Genomic DNA, 16,596 nt, shown 5'->3' with positions numbered 1-16,596 from the left:
GTAGTCTACTACTTAGTATAGCAGCCACTGTTTTTATAATACTTAAAACAGTAGAATTCCCAAGGCAGATTTGTCAGGAAGCTGTAAACAAATAATTTTCCAAGACTTACTGGCCATAAACAAAGTGACCTTTAGTCCTTTAGGATTTAAATTTCTCTGCCAAATTGGAATTTTGGAAACTGTGGAATCTACTTCCAAATTAATACTCTGGAGCAGTTTGGAAACTTGTCTCTGAGGAAGAGTCAAAATCTATTTCCAACCCAGACTCATCAGAATTTGGGAGAGAATTATGATAGGAGTTTAAGTCTGAATGCTCCTGCATGTTAGCAGAAGCATTTTTCATAGCTGAGTGCATGAAGCATGAAGATTCCCAGAGCCAGGTTTCAAGGTCCACAGAAGAGTGAGGCATTTTAAGGTGGCAGTACGAAGAATGAAATTCCATAGTAGATGGGACAGTTTGACATTTTCTTAGTGATGAATAATTGTCTTTCCTGTTTAAAAAAAGAAAAAAGATTATTAGTGTTTCAATGACGTTTCTATTACTGTTCAGATGTCTAACAGGGAATCTTCATATAAGGAAGAACACTAGAGGAAAATGGTTAATTCTAAATGCATTTAGTGAGTTAGGATATGGGACAACAGGAAAAGGATCTTGAAACAATCACATCTAAAAGAGAGGCACTCTGCCATTATGTGTTGTCTTCAGAAGTAGGTATAAAATAGTTACACTAAAAGTCACACCGTTCTGATGAGCTCAGAAGGGTAGACCCAGTTTGTACATTACCTCTTAGCCCTGATCTCCCCCCAGCTATCCACTTGGAGTATTTGCCGATTTACCAATCACAGCACTAACTGAACGTTAACAAGAACGGTCTCAGCATTTACAAGTTGAGTAGCAAATAGAGTTGTTCGACTTCCCAAATGCCATCTCTGCGTTCCACTTTACAACCAACTAATTATCACCAACCTGAACAGCTGGAACAGAAACTCTCCTGCACTCTAAAACAGCGCCTGAATCACCAGGTTAGTCTTTTCCAATTTGAGAAATAGGAAACTGAAGTTGTGACCAAGAATACCCATTTTTTTCTTTAAAGTCCTCTCTCCTCTCCTGCAGTGCCTTTGGAAAAAATCCCAAAATAACCCACAACGCCCCCTCTCACACACAAAAAACCCCCAACTCGCCATACTCGCACTTCAACACCGGTTTCTGTACCTGAAGTTTAGGTACACTAGAAGATACCATCCACCAGGTTAAGTTTCCTAAAAGGATTTTCAAACTGTAAACAGTGCAAATTTTCATGAGACTGAAGTTTGATTCCAAAACAGAAGCTAGATCTGACGGCATAAGCGGAAAAGCATACAAAAAGGTGGGGGATTACTTTCTGCAAAAGCAGCAGTAAGTTCTTGGCAGATGCTGAAACAAAGTACAAGCCCACAAAGAGTCACCTGTAGAATACAATGCAGGATTCTACACACAGAGCCTTGGGACCTACCTACCTGACGAGGGAATCCACTTAAAGGAAGGCTTCAGAAAACTTAGAAGTTTGACAGTGTAAACAGTTTGGTGGGAGCTGATCACCCTGAAGATACCATGAAAGCATACAGCAAAAGCTACGTGACCACCACGTTCTGTTTTACAGCCAAGAGCTTCTCTTTCCACAAGAAGAGAAACAATGTTTCTGGTTAATCATGACTCAATGACCAAATAACCCCTCTGAGAAGTTACATCTGAGACAGTCTTGTGATATTGTGCTTTCCAAACGCCCATTTCAGATGGAGATTCTCACGATTGGTAAGGCTGGAATACGAGCAACATCAAGAAGCTGCTAAATAAGGGGAAAAGCAGGAAGATGACTATACCCAAATTTATTGTGGAAATGAGTCAGAAATGTCATTAAGAAAAGAAAGGAAAAAAGGACACTGGATTACATGTGGTATCAAATAACTGAAGAGATGACAGTAGGATGATAGCAAATATATACCAACAACTACATTCAGAGACATGGCCTCAAAAGCCAATTAGTGTTATACAAGAAAAGGCTTTAACTGATTTCAGAAAGGGAGAAGAGAGGCTATTTGATTACAGGAATTAAATGCTTCTGAATTCTGAATAAAACTGAGTATTGTAAAAAGAAAGTATCTTTACAACCTAATAGTAAAGCCACCGTTTAATATTTACAAAGCGGGGAGGAAACCCAAGCCTCAACCTCATTAAATCTTCCATTAAGCCAGAACCTTTAACAGTAAGTTTGACTACTCTGTACTTCTAAGGGATGGAGCATATGAATCGGGTCTTTCACGACGCCAATCCAGAACCTGGCAAAGCTTCTTATGAAGCTATAAAGTATGATCAAGCAGTTCTTCTCAGACATCTCAAACCTGCATTTCTGATGGGCCAGTGTATAGCACTGCCAGGGCAAAAAAGAGCATCTTTTAAGGATCTTCCTCCTTATCTAACTTTATTACTAAAAACAGGAAGACAAAAGCTCAAGAACTCTTGGCTCAAATAAAAGGGTATTTTTCATTTTAATTTAAAAATCTGCTGTATATAGAACATGGCAATGCTTTAATTGAAGTAACTGCTGCAGTTAGGAGTCTCCAGTGCTACAGCTATCTCTCGGAAGCTTTTATGAAGCATTTATGAAGCGTTTAAGAATTCTGTTCACTCCTAATAGCTTTTCAGGCTAATTTCTCTCCCCCTTCTTCTACCTCCCACCCAGCAACTCCAGGAGTTGAGACAATCATCAGAAAAATTAGAGTAAAATAGATATGACCTACTCTGCTGAAGTCTGGATTTATGCTTTTTCAGACCAAATCTTAGGAGACTTCATATTTATAAGCATTTGGACCTCAGAGAGAGCCTATGTTTCTCTACTTATAGCACTACTCTGACATGGCTGTGCAACTCTGTTCCAGCAACAAGTCCATTTTTTAGCAGGAAAATCTAAGCTGAATATTGGTCATACTCATTTTGTGAAAGTTTGCAGAGCTCCTTAGGCAAATACTGCACTCCCCAGCAAAAAGTGAAACAGCAGTGGTATTCTTGAATTCATACTGAGGTGAGTTGTCACTGATTCCTCCATGCACAGAGTGCTACAAAGTTTAACAGAAGTAAAAAGTCTGAAAGGCTAAATCTCACCCCAGCTTGGTAAAAGAAGCATAATGAACCTACTTACAACCAGGTTAGAGTAGCGGTTTCTCTTTCACAGAAATAGAGGTTCCTAAAAATTGTCCATGTGTGTCTTATTTTAATTCTTCCCAACTGTCTTACAAGACTGTCCTTCATATTCATCTACTTTAACTGTTACAACCTTTCCTGTCCAGACTCCTAAGAATCTAGTCTTTCTCCCAATGTTTTCCAGTTCCTACCTGCTACACCTGATTTAGAACATCTTGTGCAACCTTTTCCTCCTCTTTGCCTCCTGATTGCTCCAGCTACTGTGGAGCAGAGAAGAAACAAGTTCTCTGTTCTCAGTCCAATGCCTGCTCCATAACCCACCCCTCTCCCCAAAAAGCGTAAGCCTACCAACAGGCAACACCTCTTCATCTACAATAGGTAGCAGTGTCATTGATCAGTTACAAACAACAAGCACCAGAAAATATACTTAAAAAATAATGCTAAGGATCAGAAGCAGTGAGAATTGTTTTGTGTTACCTTTGAGAAAATTATTAAATTCTGTTTTAAGAGAGAAACTTATTAGTACTTGAATCTCTGACAAAAAGAGAGAGAATTTCTAAAAATGCATCATTTGCATGCAGCAGCACTCCACTTTACCTGGATGTACAGAACAGCTTGCTTTTAGCCTGGGAATAAACTGTACCAGCAATCCGACAAAGTTGTTCTTGCATCCATCGAACATCAGCAGGCATGTCAGGAAACCAGTTTACTAGCCTACAATCAAAACCAAAATACAATTGTTTTGTAAGCAGTAGATCTAATCCGCATTATGTTTTTACATATTAAGTCCAACATCCAACAAAATAACACAGCTTTCATTCTCCTCAAGTTAACTCCCCCACCAAGGCCTCCCGTTCTTCCCAACCTCCCTGAATTCCCATCTAGCCCACTCATCTCTTTTCTACAAGCTAAGAAAAAGGGCAACACAGACCACTGCATCTCTGATCTATGCCGAGTGGCTGACTAGTATGTGTGTTCTACACCCTGTGACCAACATGTAGGAAGCCTGCAAAATACTCCTGTCTCCGAGACCTCTTTCTGTGTGGTAGGAACTTTCTGGTCAGTTTAAAGTTAGGTGGAAGAGAAAGGAAGAACAAAAGAAAACCACAATGGAATATCAAATAGAAGGCAGAAACAGAGCAATGTCACAATTTTTTTTTTTCCTTATGACGCTCTTAACACACTGTCAGTTACACCGGAGGGGAACGAGGGGGAAAAACCCACATGAAAATTCTGTTGAAACTTGCTTCATCCCCATCCACCAAAAACGGCACAGGAGTGCCACATTAAGTGGCACAAAATGAAATATTTTACTGGAGTTCTATGTGGTTCCATTTACAGAACATCTGATTTTTCAAGTATTTTCTAAAGATAGTAATGACATCTGCTGCTCAAGGACTGGAATTCTCTCAAGCAAGCACAAAGCTTAGGGTTCATGGTGCATTCATTTAGCATAATTTCTCCTTTATGAGAATTGAAAAACTTACCAAATTAAGCCCTGTTTCAAGGGCACAACTTTCAGTCAACCTAAACAAACCTGGTAAGAAAATTTATATGGCGAGTAAACACTGGATTTCACTCCTGACTTCAGAAAGAAGCTAAACCACAAGAACTATCTGGATAGAGTTCAAACACCACTGCAGAATATAGTAATAGTAATAAAGAACGTTCTCCTGGAAAACACAATCAAGGGCGCTTCTCTCGAGCAACTACAAGACAGCTACTAGTAATAAGAGTAAATTGTTTAGGAATCTTCTTAATATGTTTATTTATCTAGCCTTAGACTATAGAGGCTTTAGGAAGATACATTATGTAGGTAGAAATAATGGTCTTTGGACAGTTACTACTTGAATTCTAGAGTACCAGAATGCCTACAACACTGAATAAGCTCTCAGTGAGTAAATTTCCAAAAGTAAAAGAATTCTAAAATGGTTCATTAAAAGTTCCTTACCGTAAAGCAACAGAGTAAGCGGACTCCACTGGTAGTGTATATGGTAGCATCAGATAGGATATCACCCGCATTGGGAAGAGTTTAGAGAACTGAGCATAGAATCCATTCTGTTCTTTACAAGCTTCCTGCAGTGCTTAAGAATAATTATTTTTGAAAAAGATGTTAGACTATTTGAAAACAGTTTAAATAATTTGCTCAAAGTTTGGTAATCTTCAGTCAACTTTATCAAGTGTTACCAAATAAGGCTCAGATAGAAAATGAAAGAATTAATCTCAAGGCACTCTTACCATAAACCTTCTCTACGCTATTTGAAAACATGGGAAACACAGACTCATACCACAGGGACAAAAGGCATTACCCAGAACTTTTAAGCAGTAAGTTTAAGAATTAATTTATAATAAGAGGATGTAAAGTTCACCTCTCAAAAAATACTTATGTATTTTAGATAGCATTCCTGTCTTTTTATAGAGTTTCTAATGAGCTTGTTTAAATTCTAGAGTTCTGCATATGTCAGTTGTTACATGTAGTTGCAAGAAACATCACGCTTCAAATTTTGTTCTCCTAGGTCACTGGGATCACAAATTTCAGATCTTGGAAATACCGATCAGCATCCACAAGAAAACCTAGGTAAAAGTTATAGATTAAAGAAATAACAGAAATGGGTTTGGTCTATTAACAGCTTATTAAAAAAGACAGGAAAGCCAAAGAATTAGAAATCTACAGAAGTCTGTTTTAAAAATAAGATGGGGATAACCAGTGTTTGGATTTGAGGTTCAACTTTGGTGTGAAATATATGCTTACAAAAATACTGTGCTCATACAAAGTTTATCCAAAACCAAACGAGAATTCAATTCACAACTCTGCAGTGCTGAAAGTAGCTCCTTCCTCCTGCTTCAATCTTATTTCTGTAGCTAAATCAAAATGGACATGTTCACATTTAATAAGTATTTGAAGAACTTTTTTGGGTTGAGCTAGTCTCTAATATCATAGGCAGTTATAAGTTTAAATAAAAAGCATCTTATGCAATTTATAAGAGTAAGCAGGGGAAAAAAATAAATCAAAGTTTGCCATTCAAAGTTACAGGAAACAGCCTGAAGCATGTACCTTTACGAAGTCTAGGAGGTAGACTCTCAAATATGCTCTTCTCCAAAGGCCATGGATTTTGCTTCAGCTGGTCATTAAGTACTTCAATTTTCAAAGTTTCTACTCTGTTATTTTCTGTCAATTTTTTTTTCTTCATATGGTCAATGTGCTGTGCAGCCTCATGAGGATTTCTTTTTGTGAAGGACAAGTGAATATAAATTGAGTCATTCAGAATACCTGAAAGAGTCAAGAGCTTCCACTTAGGCTTGGTCCATGGGTCTTCAGAGTACCTGTACAGTACCTATAGTCTGTGTATCTGTACAAAGGCCTATCCTGAGGGAACATTATCCACCTAGTGTCAAATACACTTGCTCTTATAATCCCACAAACGTTTAATCACACTGATGAATACTCTTTTGCAGATTTAGGTCTTACTTTAAAACAGGTTCTAAAGAAAAGGAAAAAGTGAACAATTAACTGAAACTGCACTGGAAACACAGTCATTTACCAAAGTTGTTTTCCAGCAAGAAAGCAAATGATTTAAAGGAGAGGAGGAAAACTGATTTAGTATTTATTTGAAAGAAAACACCTAAAACACACCAGACATTTGGGAAATTTGACATGGCAGGTATCACAGGAGTACTTTGAGGCACTGCTACAACAGGGTGGAGAAGGAAAGCGAGTAGGGTTTTAGAAAGGAAAAGCGAGTATTGAAATATGAAAAGTGAGTAGAAAGGAAAGCGAGTATTGTTTTAGATATATCCAAAGTGCAGATCTAAATCAACATTGGTTGCCTTGCAAAACTAGTGCCAATTAAGAAATAGCACTGATAATTACCTTAGAAACAAGCACTAGATAATGAGCACAAAGTGAAAAAAACAAGAAGGGTGTTTATACTCGGTTTCCAGAAAATCATTATGAAGTTATTTAAATATAAAGACTACCAAATTTGACTAGGATCCATACCTACATACAACAGAATCTGTATCCTACTGACAATTACTCCTAAAAGACAAATGTCAAACGAATATACAGTGAATTTAGCAAAAAGTTATCTGAAGTGTTACAGATGGGGGGGGGGGGGGGGCATTAACCCCTACAGTTGAAATAACAAGAAAGGAGATACATAATGAGTTTGGAAAGGTTATAATTATCACTGATTAAGCTCGAAGCAAGACAAACTTGTGACGGAATAAGAACAAAGGTGATCACAGGAGCAGTAGTGTGAAAAGGAGGACAATAGTGCAATACACAGGGGACGTGGGGGAAAGACACCAAGGAAGAGCTGCACGGAATCTCAGATGTTAGTGTCAGATGGAAACATGCACACAGGAAGCTTGTGGGTGCAGTACGGCAACGGAACCCATCTTAGCACAGACAACCACAAATTACAGGCTCTTTGTATAGCTTGTGCTTTTAATCACCTGGTAAAAGGTATAAAGCAGGACACTCATATTAAATATTTAATAATATTTGAAAATCAAACTCTTAAGCAGAACCGTGACATTCTTTAACAGTGAAGAAAATTGTTCCAAGAAAACTTGAATATTTAATGTTTAGTTATAACAGAGTATAAGCAGTGAGCACATCAATCTATGACTGCATTACAATACTGCAGCTGGTACTACCTGTGATAGTGCAAACATCGCATTTCAGTTTCCATTCCTCTAATCCGACCCCGTACCAATTTGCTTCTGCATCCAAAGACTACAGGGGCTAGGCATATTTAACACATGGTTAACTTCATGCTAATATCAAGTTACTCTCTTTAACTTGTTCGTCTCAAAGTGTGCAGAGCAATAACATTTATTAGTATAAAATATGTTACTAGAATTCTAGGAGTAGAGCAGAGCAACTTTCAATTCTTCTTCCTAAACTTATCTGGGTCCCAACAACTGCTACATTACAAGTCGTCTTCTTCTAAAGTCTTTCATGATACAGGCTAAGGATTTGTCTGTGACTGAGGTTTATATTGTTTTTACAAAGCTCCCAGTTCTGAACTACAAAACTTTACCTAGAAATTCACTTGGATGACAGCAGAGAGGAGGTGATAAGAAGATACAGGTTTCACAGCAGTGGGAAACAATAGCCTATTCCTATCCTTCATGATTAACACTAAAGAAACTAATAATATGATTTCCCTAGAATTGGAATTCTTCGGTAATTTCACTTAACGATACCTTAACATTCACTTCACACAAATTTGACAAAAACCCCAAAAGTTGTTTCTGTGTGGCAGCACAACTTACCTCAGGTGAATAGTTACTACAATTATGTGATTTCTATGAGAACTAAACTTATCATGATGCCTTCAAAAACCTCAGAGACCTAGCCCCTTCTTAGCTACATACAACCCCCTCACCCTTTTTTTTTTAAACTCAGCTTAAGACCACATCATCAGTAATTATCCACAAGTGTAACATACCATTCTCTTTCAAGAATTTAAGAGCATCTGAATATCCTTGCTCACAGATCTCTCCTAGTACCTGCAAGCATAAGGTAAATGTCAGACAAATAAAACGCGATTCAACTTAAGATCAACAGTCTGCAGAATGAAAAGCCACTTCCATCCACCCTCCATTCTTGTAAGAAAAATTTACATTAACAATTGCTATAATTCAACAGATTGAGGTTAATATGCCTACTGTGATGATGTATACATGGTCATGTGTACATGAACTTATGTTTCAGCTATTACAGATGTACTAAATTATTCACCTAAAAGGACAGCATTCTAACAGTTTGCAAGAATTTCCTCCCCGTTTGTTTCTTTGACTAGCCTTTCAGCAGATGCAAGCAACAATGAGACAGGGTGGCTTGGAGTATGCCAATTCCCCTCCTTCCCTTCCAGTGCTTCCCATTTCCCAAAACTATGAAAAGTTAGCTGTGCAATTCTCATGCTCAAACTCAGACTTAGTCTTCCATGTGAAAACATCTTTCACCAGATGCAACACCAGCTCACCTACACAGTAGTCCTAGACAAAAAAAAAAAAAAAAATTAAAGCCTACGTAAGTAGAATTTAACATTTTTCTTCAAGTGGTCAAAAAGCCCTCAATTAAAAAAATATATCTATAGCAGTCAGGAACATTTCTTCTCTGTAGTATATCCCAAGCCAATTGGAAAAATCTGTTTTCATTTTTTCAGCTTCCACAATGGCAATTCAAGAGCGTTTCCCTCATCAGATCTGCAGTTATCAGCGCTTAGCGAAATTTAAAGGCAATTTGCCTGTGTGAAGTATTGAGAACTTTACAAAACCATGAAGCTTTAGAACTTCTAAGTTCTGAAGCACCTGGTTAGCAGGTAAACATGAAAGGACTACAAACTGACAGTTATTAATTTACTAATGTTGATTTTATGATAGAATCCTGTGCTAATTCCCAAATAAATACTGAAAGCCAATAGCAGGACATGCATTTTTAGTCTGAGACTAAAAATAAGAAGAATGAAGAAAAACTACGAAAAAAATAGAAACGAGAAGAGAAACATCACCAGAAAAGTTTCTATGACTAGATGAAATGCTAAGATTACCGTAGCTTTCTGCAAAAGCAAGGCTTTTATATGGAAAGATGTTTTAGTAACTACATGAAGGCAGTGACTTACCTTAGGTTCTGGTGGAAAGAGCGCTTGTGTTAAACGATAAAGGTTCCCCAAACTGAGCTGAATGCTGGTGTTGGTCACGTTCATTTCATGAAAGTTGGCAGAATTCCCCTTTGGACAGATATCACACTCCCCAGCAAAAGGCGAAACTGTGATGGTATTCTTAGATTCATAGTGAGGTAAGTTGTCACTGATTCCTCCATCCACATAGCGCTACAAAAATTAACAGAAATAGGAAGTCTCAAAGGCTGAAAATTTCTAACTAGCAGATTTCCCATGCAAGAACTAAATAGCATTTAAGACTGTAACAGAACAGTCTCTGCCTATGCTCCTGGGCTAAACATTTTGAGTAGCATGCTTCCTCCTCTGCCAGTTAAAAAAAACCCATTCCTATCTAAAGTTCCATAGATAGCCTAAGAGTATTCTATTTGGGATTTTTCTATATGTTTAAAAAGGGGAATTCCATTTTAAAGATCATAATCCTACACAACATGCAGAGAAAAAGTAGCGCAGCTGTCTCCTCTTCCTCAAAGGAGAGCACCAACCGAAAAGCTACCAGGGTACTTCTTTAGAAAGAATAAGAGTAAAAGAATAGCTCTACACTTCAAAGCTCAAGTTCCGTGATACTAAACCATTCAGTTAGAATAAGAGTAACTTAAATTTACTCTAAGTAATTAGAATTTTATATAAAAGCATCAAAAATATTTGGACATAAAGAAACTGCAAGTAAAAATGGACAATGCTTCAGAAACCTTGCCCACAGTCATGGATATCTATTCTGCTTTGAGTGCAAGTTTAGAAGCTGTTCCAGGTTATGCTTTTATCATCTCCTTCGTGTTGAATTGCCCATTTCTGTAGTTTTAGTGCATCACCATCTCAGACATTTTAAGATCCAAGAACTGAAGAGTTCTGTATTGGGGTAACCAATCTATAGTGCAGCAGCTGCTATGGCTAAAGACAACTCCACTCGCTCACAACAGCCGTCTTTCCAGTGGGGCCAGTTGTAGCTAGTTTGTTCTGACAGTGGCAAAAGACTACCAGCTTTGCTGGTTCAGTGGCTGCATTTTCCTTCTTCTTAACTAGGCAAAAGACATAACCTGTAGGTCCTTGTAAAATGTTAATGTAACAGAGCAGGTGATTTGAGCAGGAGCAACCTGGATTATCAATTTCATCTGCCTTGATACTCACTCCCTGACCATTCTGAGAAACAAATAGGAATTGGGAAGAGGAAAGCTCAGAGCAATTTTTCCAACATACTCTTCCAGAGCAGCCTGTTCCTACCTGTCAGCTTTCTTGGACACTCTTTAGACCCAGCAGCATGCAGCTACTGACAAAATTCCTATAGGTGTATAATGCAATCACTAAAACACACGTGCAATCACCAAGTCCTTCGTGGAAGTATCAAGTGTAATACAACAGGTTTGGCAAAGGAGGAGCCATAGCATGCGGCCTTCTCGTGAAATTATTAAAAGGTGGAAGTACGCATCTCAGTCACTGTTCTACAGAGGTAAATGGTTTTAATTATCTGGAGTTTCTGCCTATCTGTTCCCCCTAGTAATTTCTTAATCTAAAACCATTGCTGTGTTTGAAAGGGGTAATAAAACCCAGACAAAACCCAACACACCCAAACGCTTCACAACTGGCAGTTAGACATACCTATTGAAAGTTATCCTTAAGTCTTTGTTTTAAAGTATACATGCATGAAGCACCAAGCCAGTACACAGCAAGATGCTACAAAGTTTACATACTTGACATTCTACTGTGTTCAAGCCCTGCAGGAGTCATGCCAAGCATATGCAACTGTGGTATTCTTACCAATTCACATCAAAAATGCCTCCTAAGCATCAAAATCGTATCAAAATAATTGCAAAGCCCACAAGGATGCAATGATTCCTTCCTTCCCCTTCCCTCAAAATAGGACCACATAAAGCATCACTTGTATGTTTTTGTACTCTGAACTAAGCCTTTCAAAATAACGTTGTCTGGGGACAAGAACTGAATAGCCAGATTAGCCTGGATCCACCTAAACCTTGGATTCAGTCCAACGTCCTGTTTTCATAACACCTTTAATCTGGAAGAGTTTAAGGAGACATACAAGGTTTAGAAGTACAGATAAAGAAAAAATCCCTATACAGTTCTAACCACTTTTGCTTAAATTGCAGCATGAAAAAGAAAATACATTTCATGTCTGTCCTTGACCTTTTAGAACTTCCAATTTGCCTTGAGAACAGTCTGTCATCAACCACTGGTAAAGATGTTTTGAGTTTTCTTTCAATATTCTTCCCCTCTCCTTATGTAAGGAGCAAAGTTGGAAGGAAAGCAAATGCAAGTTAATACAACACTATAACAAAAAGCCATGAATGTCACTGCCTCGATTTGAAATCCATGTCTGCTTCCAGACCTGTTAATCAAAACACCTACAAGAAACTACACTAACTTTTCTGCAGACGTTGCCCCTTTAATGGGGGATTTTAGAAAACCCAGTACGGCCGTGAAGTATTAAGAGGTTTTGTAACCAACAGTTCCTGTGAAGTAATAGAACAGGCTAATATACTGACACTTTACCTTTAAAAAGCAACATTTCTTACACTGAATACAAATGACAGAAGACATTAAAAACCTTTGTTTATATCTAACTGAACACAGAACTTTAATCCAGTTTTAAGGAGATCTACCTACAGCAAGAACACAAAGATATACAATAAACTATCTTACAAGATTTTTTTTTTTTTTAAACAAACAAGTGACCCTTCCTATAAACTTGTGAAGGTGGATGAGCATCACTTTCTTCAATAAATATTCATCCTTAAGCTAAATACTCACTAGCCTTTGCGTGGAGAAGAAATATACGTAACAGATCTTCCACACATTTAGTGTTCCCTTGCTTTTTTGAAAAGTTGTAACATACAGCTACAGTACTAGAAGCTACAATGAAGGGTTTTATTTTACAGTAGGATAACCAAAAAAACATACACATTGTCTCTTAATATTTTCAGAATAGCTAGAACTATTTTAGATCTTAACAATAGAGACTTACCACACCTCTAAATGACAGTGGAATTAGGCCACAATAAATAGGGACAAATGAACTACAGATTAAAGCCTGTAGGAAAATAAGACCATATAAATTAAATGGTAACTGTTCTACTATTGAAATTATCATTTATCTTTTTAGATGTTAGCAAAAACAACCAAGCAAGCAACCAAAAAAATCCCCAGCAAGTACACTTGAATAAAAAGAAAAGGGGAGGGGGGAAAGGGTATTATCAAACATTATTTTAAACAGGATGAGGGTATTCCACATTTCTTTTTTAGACTATAACCACACTCCATCTAAAAAAATGGTAAGACTCACTAAAAGACCATTTCTAGAAATGCTAATTAACAAGGAGAAGTTTATGATCATTCACTCAAGCTATACATTTTCTGAGTAACCAAAGTAACTAACTGGGGACACATATATCAGCATTCTGGGATCATATTAAACTAGCTTTGTAACTGATATTAAGAATTTTAAAAAGCTATTTTTGACTGTTTCTTGATCACTGCTTTTATAAGAATGACCTTAAAAAAAATTCTTATTCATGAAGGATATAGTTTCATTAGATACACTACACTTTAAAGGCATTTATCCTTTTTAAGATTGATCCCTCGCACCTACTCACTAAAACAGTTCGCAGATACATTGACTGGGAAAACTAGTAGGTGAATTTAGTGTAATGAAGCTTGAATTCACCTTTAAAATACTGCCAAAATCACAATATCCTAAAATGTTTAAAATGGAAATCCAATGGATGATGTTAAATGGACTTAAGATTACAGAAACTTTTAAAAGTTGCCAAAAATAGACATACCTGGACAACTTCTTCTTTAGAGTTAAAATTAGATATCAATGCATTTTTACCATCTGATACTCTGGTTAGCGAAATACACAGTCTGCCCGATGACAACTGGTGAGTGTTTTCTGGAAGATTTCTCATCAGTCCATCTCTTATTATCTTTATCACATTAAAGGAAGGATGAAGAGGACCAAGATTTCGCTTTCTAGCTTCTTTGGCTAATGCCAGAACATCTGCACAAGCTTGAGCTGAAAATAAAATGCATTTAACTTAAGAACAGAAGATATGTCAAAAAACATACTTTCAGTAATAAAGCATATCTAGAGCTCCAACTTTTCTGATTGCTAGCATGAAAATTCAAGAGCTTTTTAACAGATAAAATAACTGTCCACTAGTGTTTAACAGAGTTTAGGAGTTTTCTGAGGAAAAAAAAAAGTCACTTTAGACTTTCAAATAGAACTCCTGGTGAAGACCCAGCCATTAAGTTACTTATATGTTATTTTTATGTAGACTGTAGGTGTAAAATACTCATGTAAGATGCTTCCGTTAGGAGCTACTCATTCCAGAAACACATTCTTTAGAAAAAAACAAAGATGAGTGACCTCCCATAAACATGTATGCATGGACATACTCCATATGCAACATCCATAAAAACCTACAGTGTATGATGCACAGATTTAAGGTCTACAGTATGTCTACTGAAGAAGCAGAGCACCTGGGTCCATCACAGCTATTAACACTCGTTGGACTTTAACCAAACTTAAGGTTTCAGGGCACCATTTATCTTCATTTATACATAAACACAATAAAGGGAACATTAAATGTGAACTTATGGTAAGGAATGTCAGGAGGGAAGGTTTTAAAGCAGCGGGTAAGGAATGTGGAGGACATCTGTAACACCTCTCACACAGGTCTCCACCTAAATAGGTGCATTTTTACCAACATGTAACAGACGTATAATAATTTTTTCTCCAATTAAATCAGCATTTCGGAACTACATCAAACCACTACAGAAGACACGATTGTTCCTGAAGAACACTAAAATCATTTTAACAACCACACACCTAGTCATAGTAAGAACAAACAAAACATTGCAGGTGGATGAGCTGCTGAATTTTTAATGTCATGTTTCTCCAGGGCATACTTTGAGGAAATTGCCTGATAAGCTCGTCAACTTGGTAGAGGAAAGGGGGTGGGGAAGAAGGTCAAAGTAACAGGTTATTAACCTGAGCGATATGCTACAAGGTCATCTAAAAATATTTTCAGAACTTGCATATTTTAACTTACATAGACTCTTTCTAGAATAGACAGGATTCAACTTAAATGTGAGCCCTGCACTGGAAACAACTCTGCTTAAGCCTTTGAGTTCACACTAATTTCCAAAAATATTCTCTTTCTACAATGCTATTTTTTCCTCCTCAAATAGCAATACCTAAACCTTTCTCATTCTTAACACGGTAAACCAAGAGTCTATGTTCAAAAGAGTATCTCTCAAGAAATCTGAGGTATCAGACATACTCCGTTTTTACCACAATTTTTTTCATTCCACCCTTGCAGAGTCAAGCTTTGGGCCATGAATCCACTGATACCAGTAGCCTGACCCCACCTCCCATCCCAGAAGATAGCAAACAATTTAGACACAGCTCACTGTTCATGGTCAAATATATGCTTATGTTAGTAAAACACATTTTACATGCAATCAAAAAAATGGTACAAGTCTCATTCTGGCAAGTGAAGAAGTTATTTCCAAAAGCAGTTATGTAGACAGTTTTAGCAGTTCTATTTTTCTTGCACTCAGATATAAATTACCACTTCCCTTTTCTTTTTAATAAACTAAGTTAGCAACGTTCAATCTTCTAAACTTTCTGAACAGAGAAATCAGGCACGTTGCAGGAGTCTGAGATACTGAACTACCAGAACTCTGTCCAGGAACAGCAGTCTTAGTGCATGCATTAATTTCCTTTTGCAAAATAAGTACATTTTTGAAAACTTATGCACCAAGCAAGTAAACTGCTTGTTCTAAAAAACAGACCAAGAGCACTGGGTGCATGGACACATGAGCAAACAAATACACACGCTCTCACTTCTCTGACAGGTCTCGACCCTGTTTTTCTAGCTAGCATCCTGTCAAATTGAAGCTCAAGCTATTACTGAAGTTTGAAGCACAGTAACATCTCTGCTCATTTGCACTGCACGTCTGTTTCTGCAGAAAAAAACAAAGTAAACCAGGGCCCTCTGCTAACCTTGTGTTGTGATTATTTACCTCTCACCGTAAAAAAACATCAGGCAAGTATCGGCTCACTTTACATACCCCATTAAAGGGCTGAAAAAACTGATAACCTTAACAGTTTAGATTTGAACTCCTCTCATTTCCTTTCAGAAAATAACTACCCATCAAATTGAAATTTGATTTCACAGTTTACTCATCTCTTCCACATACAAGAATTTCTACATTTGAGGTAGTCTATGGGGCGGGGGAAGAAAAAAATCAAGTTTACATATTTCATTTATTGTAACCTATTTTAAATATGAGAAGGGCTCCTAAGCAAAAAAAAAAGAATATGTTGTGTCTACCCAAGAGTATGTGATACTAAAACACTGAAAATGTAAAAAGCTGTTCATTATTAATTCAGCAGACTTCAAAGTATCCCAACTTCTTTTCCTTCTCCCTTCCTTTCTCAACAGGACTAAAATACAGTTACCTCTTAGGCTGGTGTATTCCAAAATGGGATCTTCGCAGAAAGGGACAGAGCTCAAGTCAGACTGGGATTTTAGGCAGAACTTGGTACATCTGTTTTATTTTTTGAAACGCAAGAGAACTAAAGAAATTAATGTTCCTATTAAATGTGAACTGTTTCTAGTTATATTTCTATATTCCTATTTTTAATGGTTGTTGTGGTTTAACCCGGCAGGCAGCTAAACACCACACAGCCGTTCGCTCACTGCC

General features: G+C 37.3%; 1 protein-coding gene across 1 annotated transcript in view; it reads right to left on the bottom strand.

Moving 5' to 3' along the window:
• LOC103898753 (patatin-like phospholipase domain-containing protein 2) overlaps nucleotides 1-16,596 on the bottom strand; it is an 18,591-nt gene continuing 1,995 nt past the window's right edge. The window contains exons 2-9 of the mRNA XM_019471984.1: nucleotides 13,665-13,897; nucleotides 12,848-12,913; nucleotides 9,814-10,023; nucleotides 8,638-8,698; nucleotides 6,234-6,449; nucleotides 5,130-5,262; nucleotides 3,776-3,892; nucleotides 1-491 (exon numbers count right to left, since the gene is read on the bottom strand). Coding sequence (XP_019327529.1) covers nucleotides 200-491; nucleotides 3,776-3,892; nucleotides 5,130-5,262; nucleotides 6,234-6,449; nucleotides 8,638-8,698; nucleotides 9,814-10,023; nucleotides 12,848-12,913; nucleotides 13,665-13,897 — 1,328 coding nt within the window. The 3' untranslated portion in view covers nucleotides 1-199. The remainder of the gene's footprint in view (nucleotides 492-3,775; nucleotides 3,893-5,129; nucleotides 5,263-6,233; nucleotides 6,450-8,637; nucleotides 8,699-9,813; nucleotides 10,024-12,847; nucleotides 12,914-13,664; nucleotides 13,898-16,596) is intronic.

The sequence above is a fragment of the Aptenodytes forsteri genome, unplaced genomic scaffold (genome assembly GCF_000699145.1).
Source record: "Aptenodytes forsteri isolate BGI_AS27 unplaced genomic scaffold, ASM69914v1 Scaffold241, whole genome shotgun sequence".
Taxonomy (NCBI): Eukaryota; Metazoa; Chordata; class Aves; order Sphenisciformes; family Spheniscidae; genus Aptenodytes; species Aptenodytes forsteri.
This window is presented reverse-complemented; position numbering and strand designations above follow the sequence as displayed.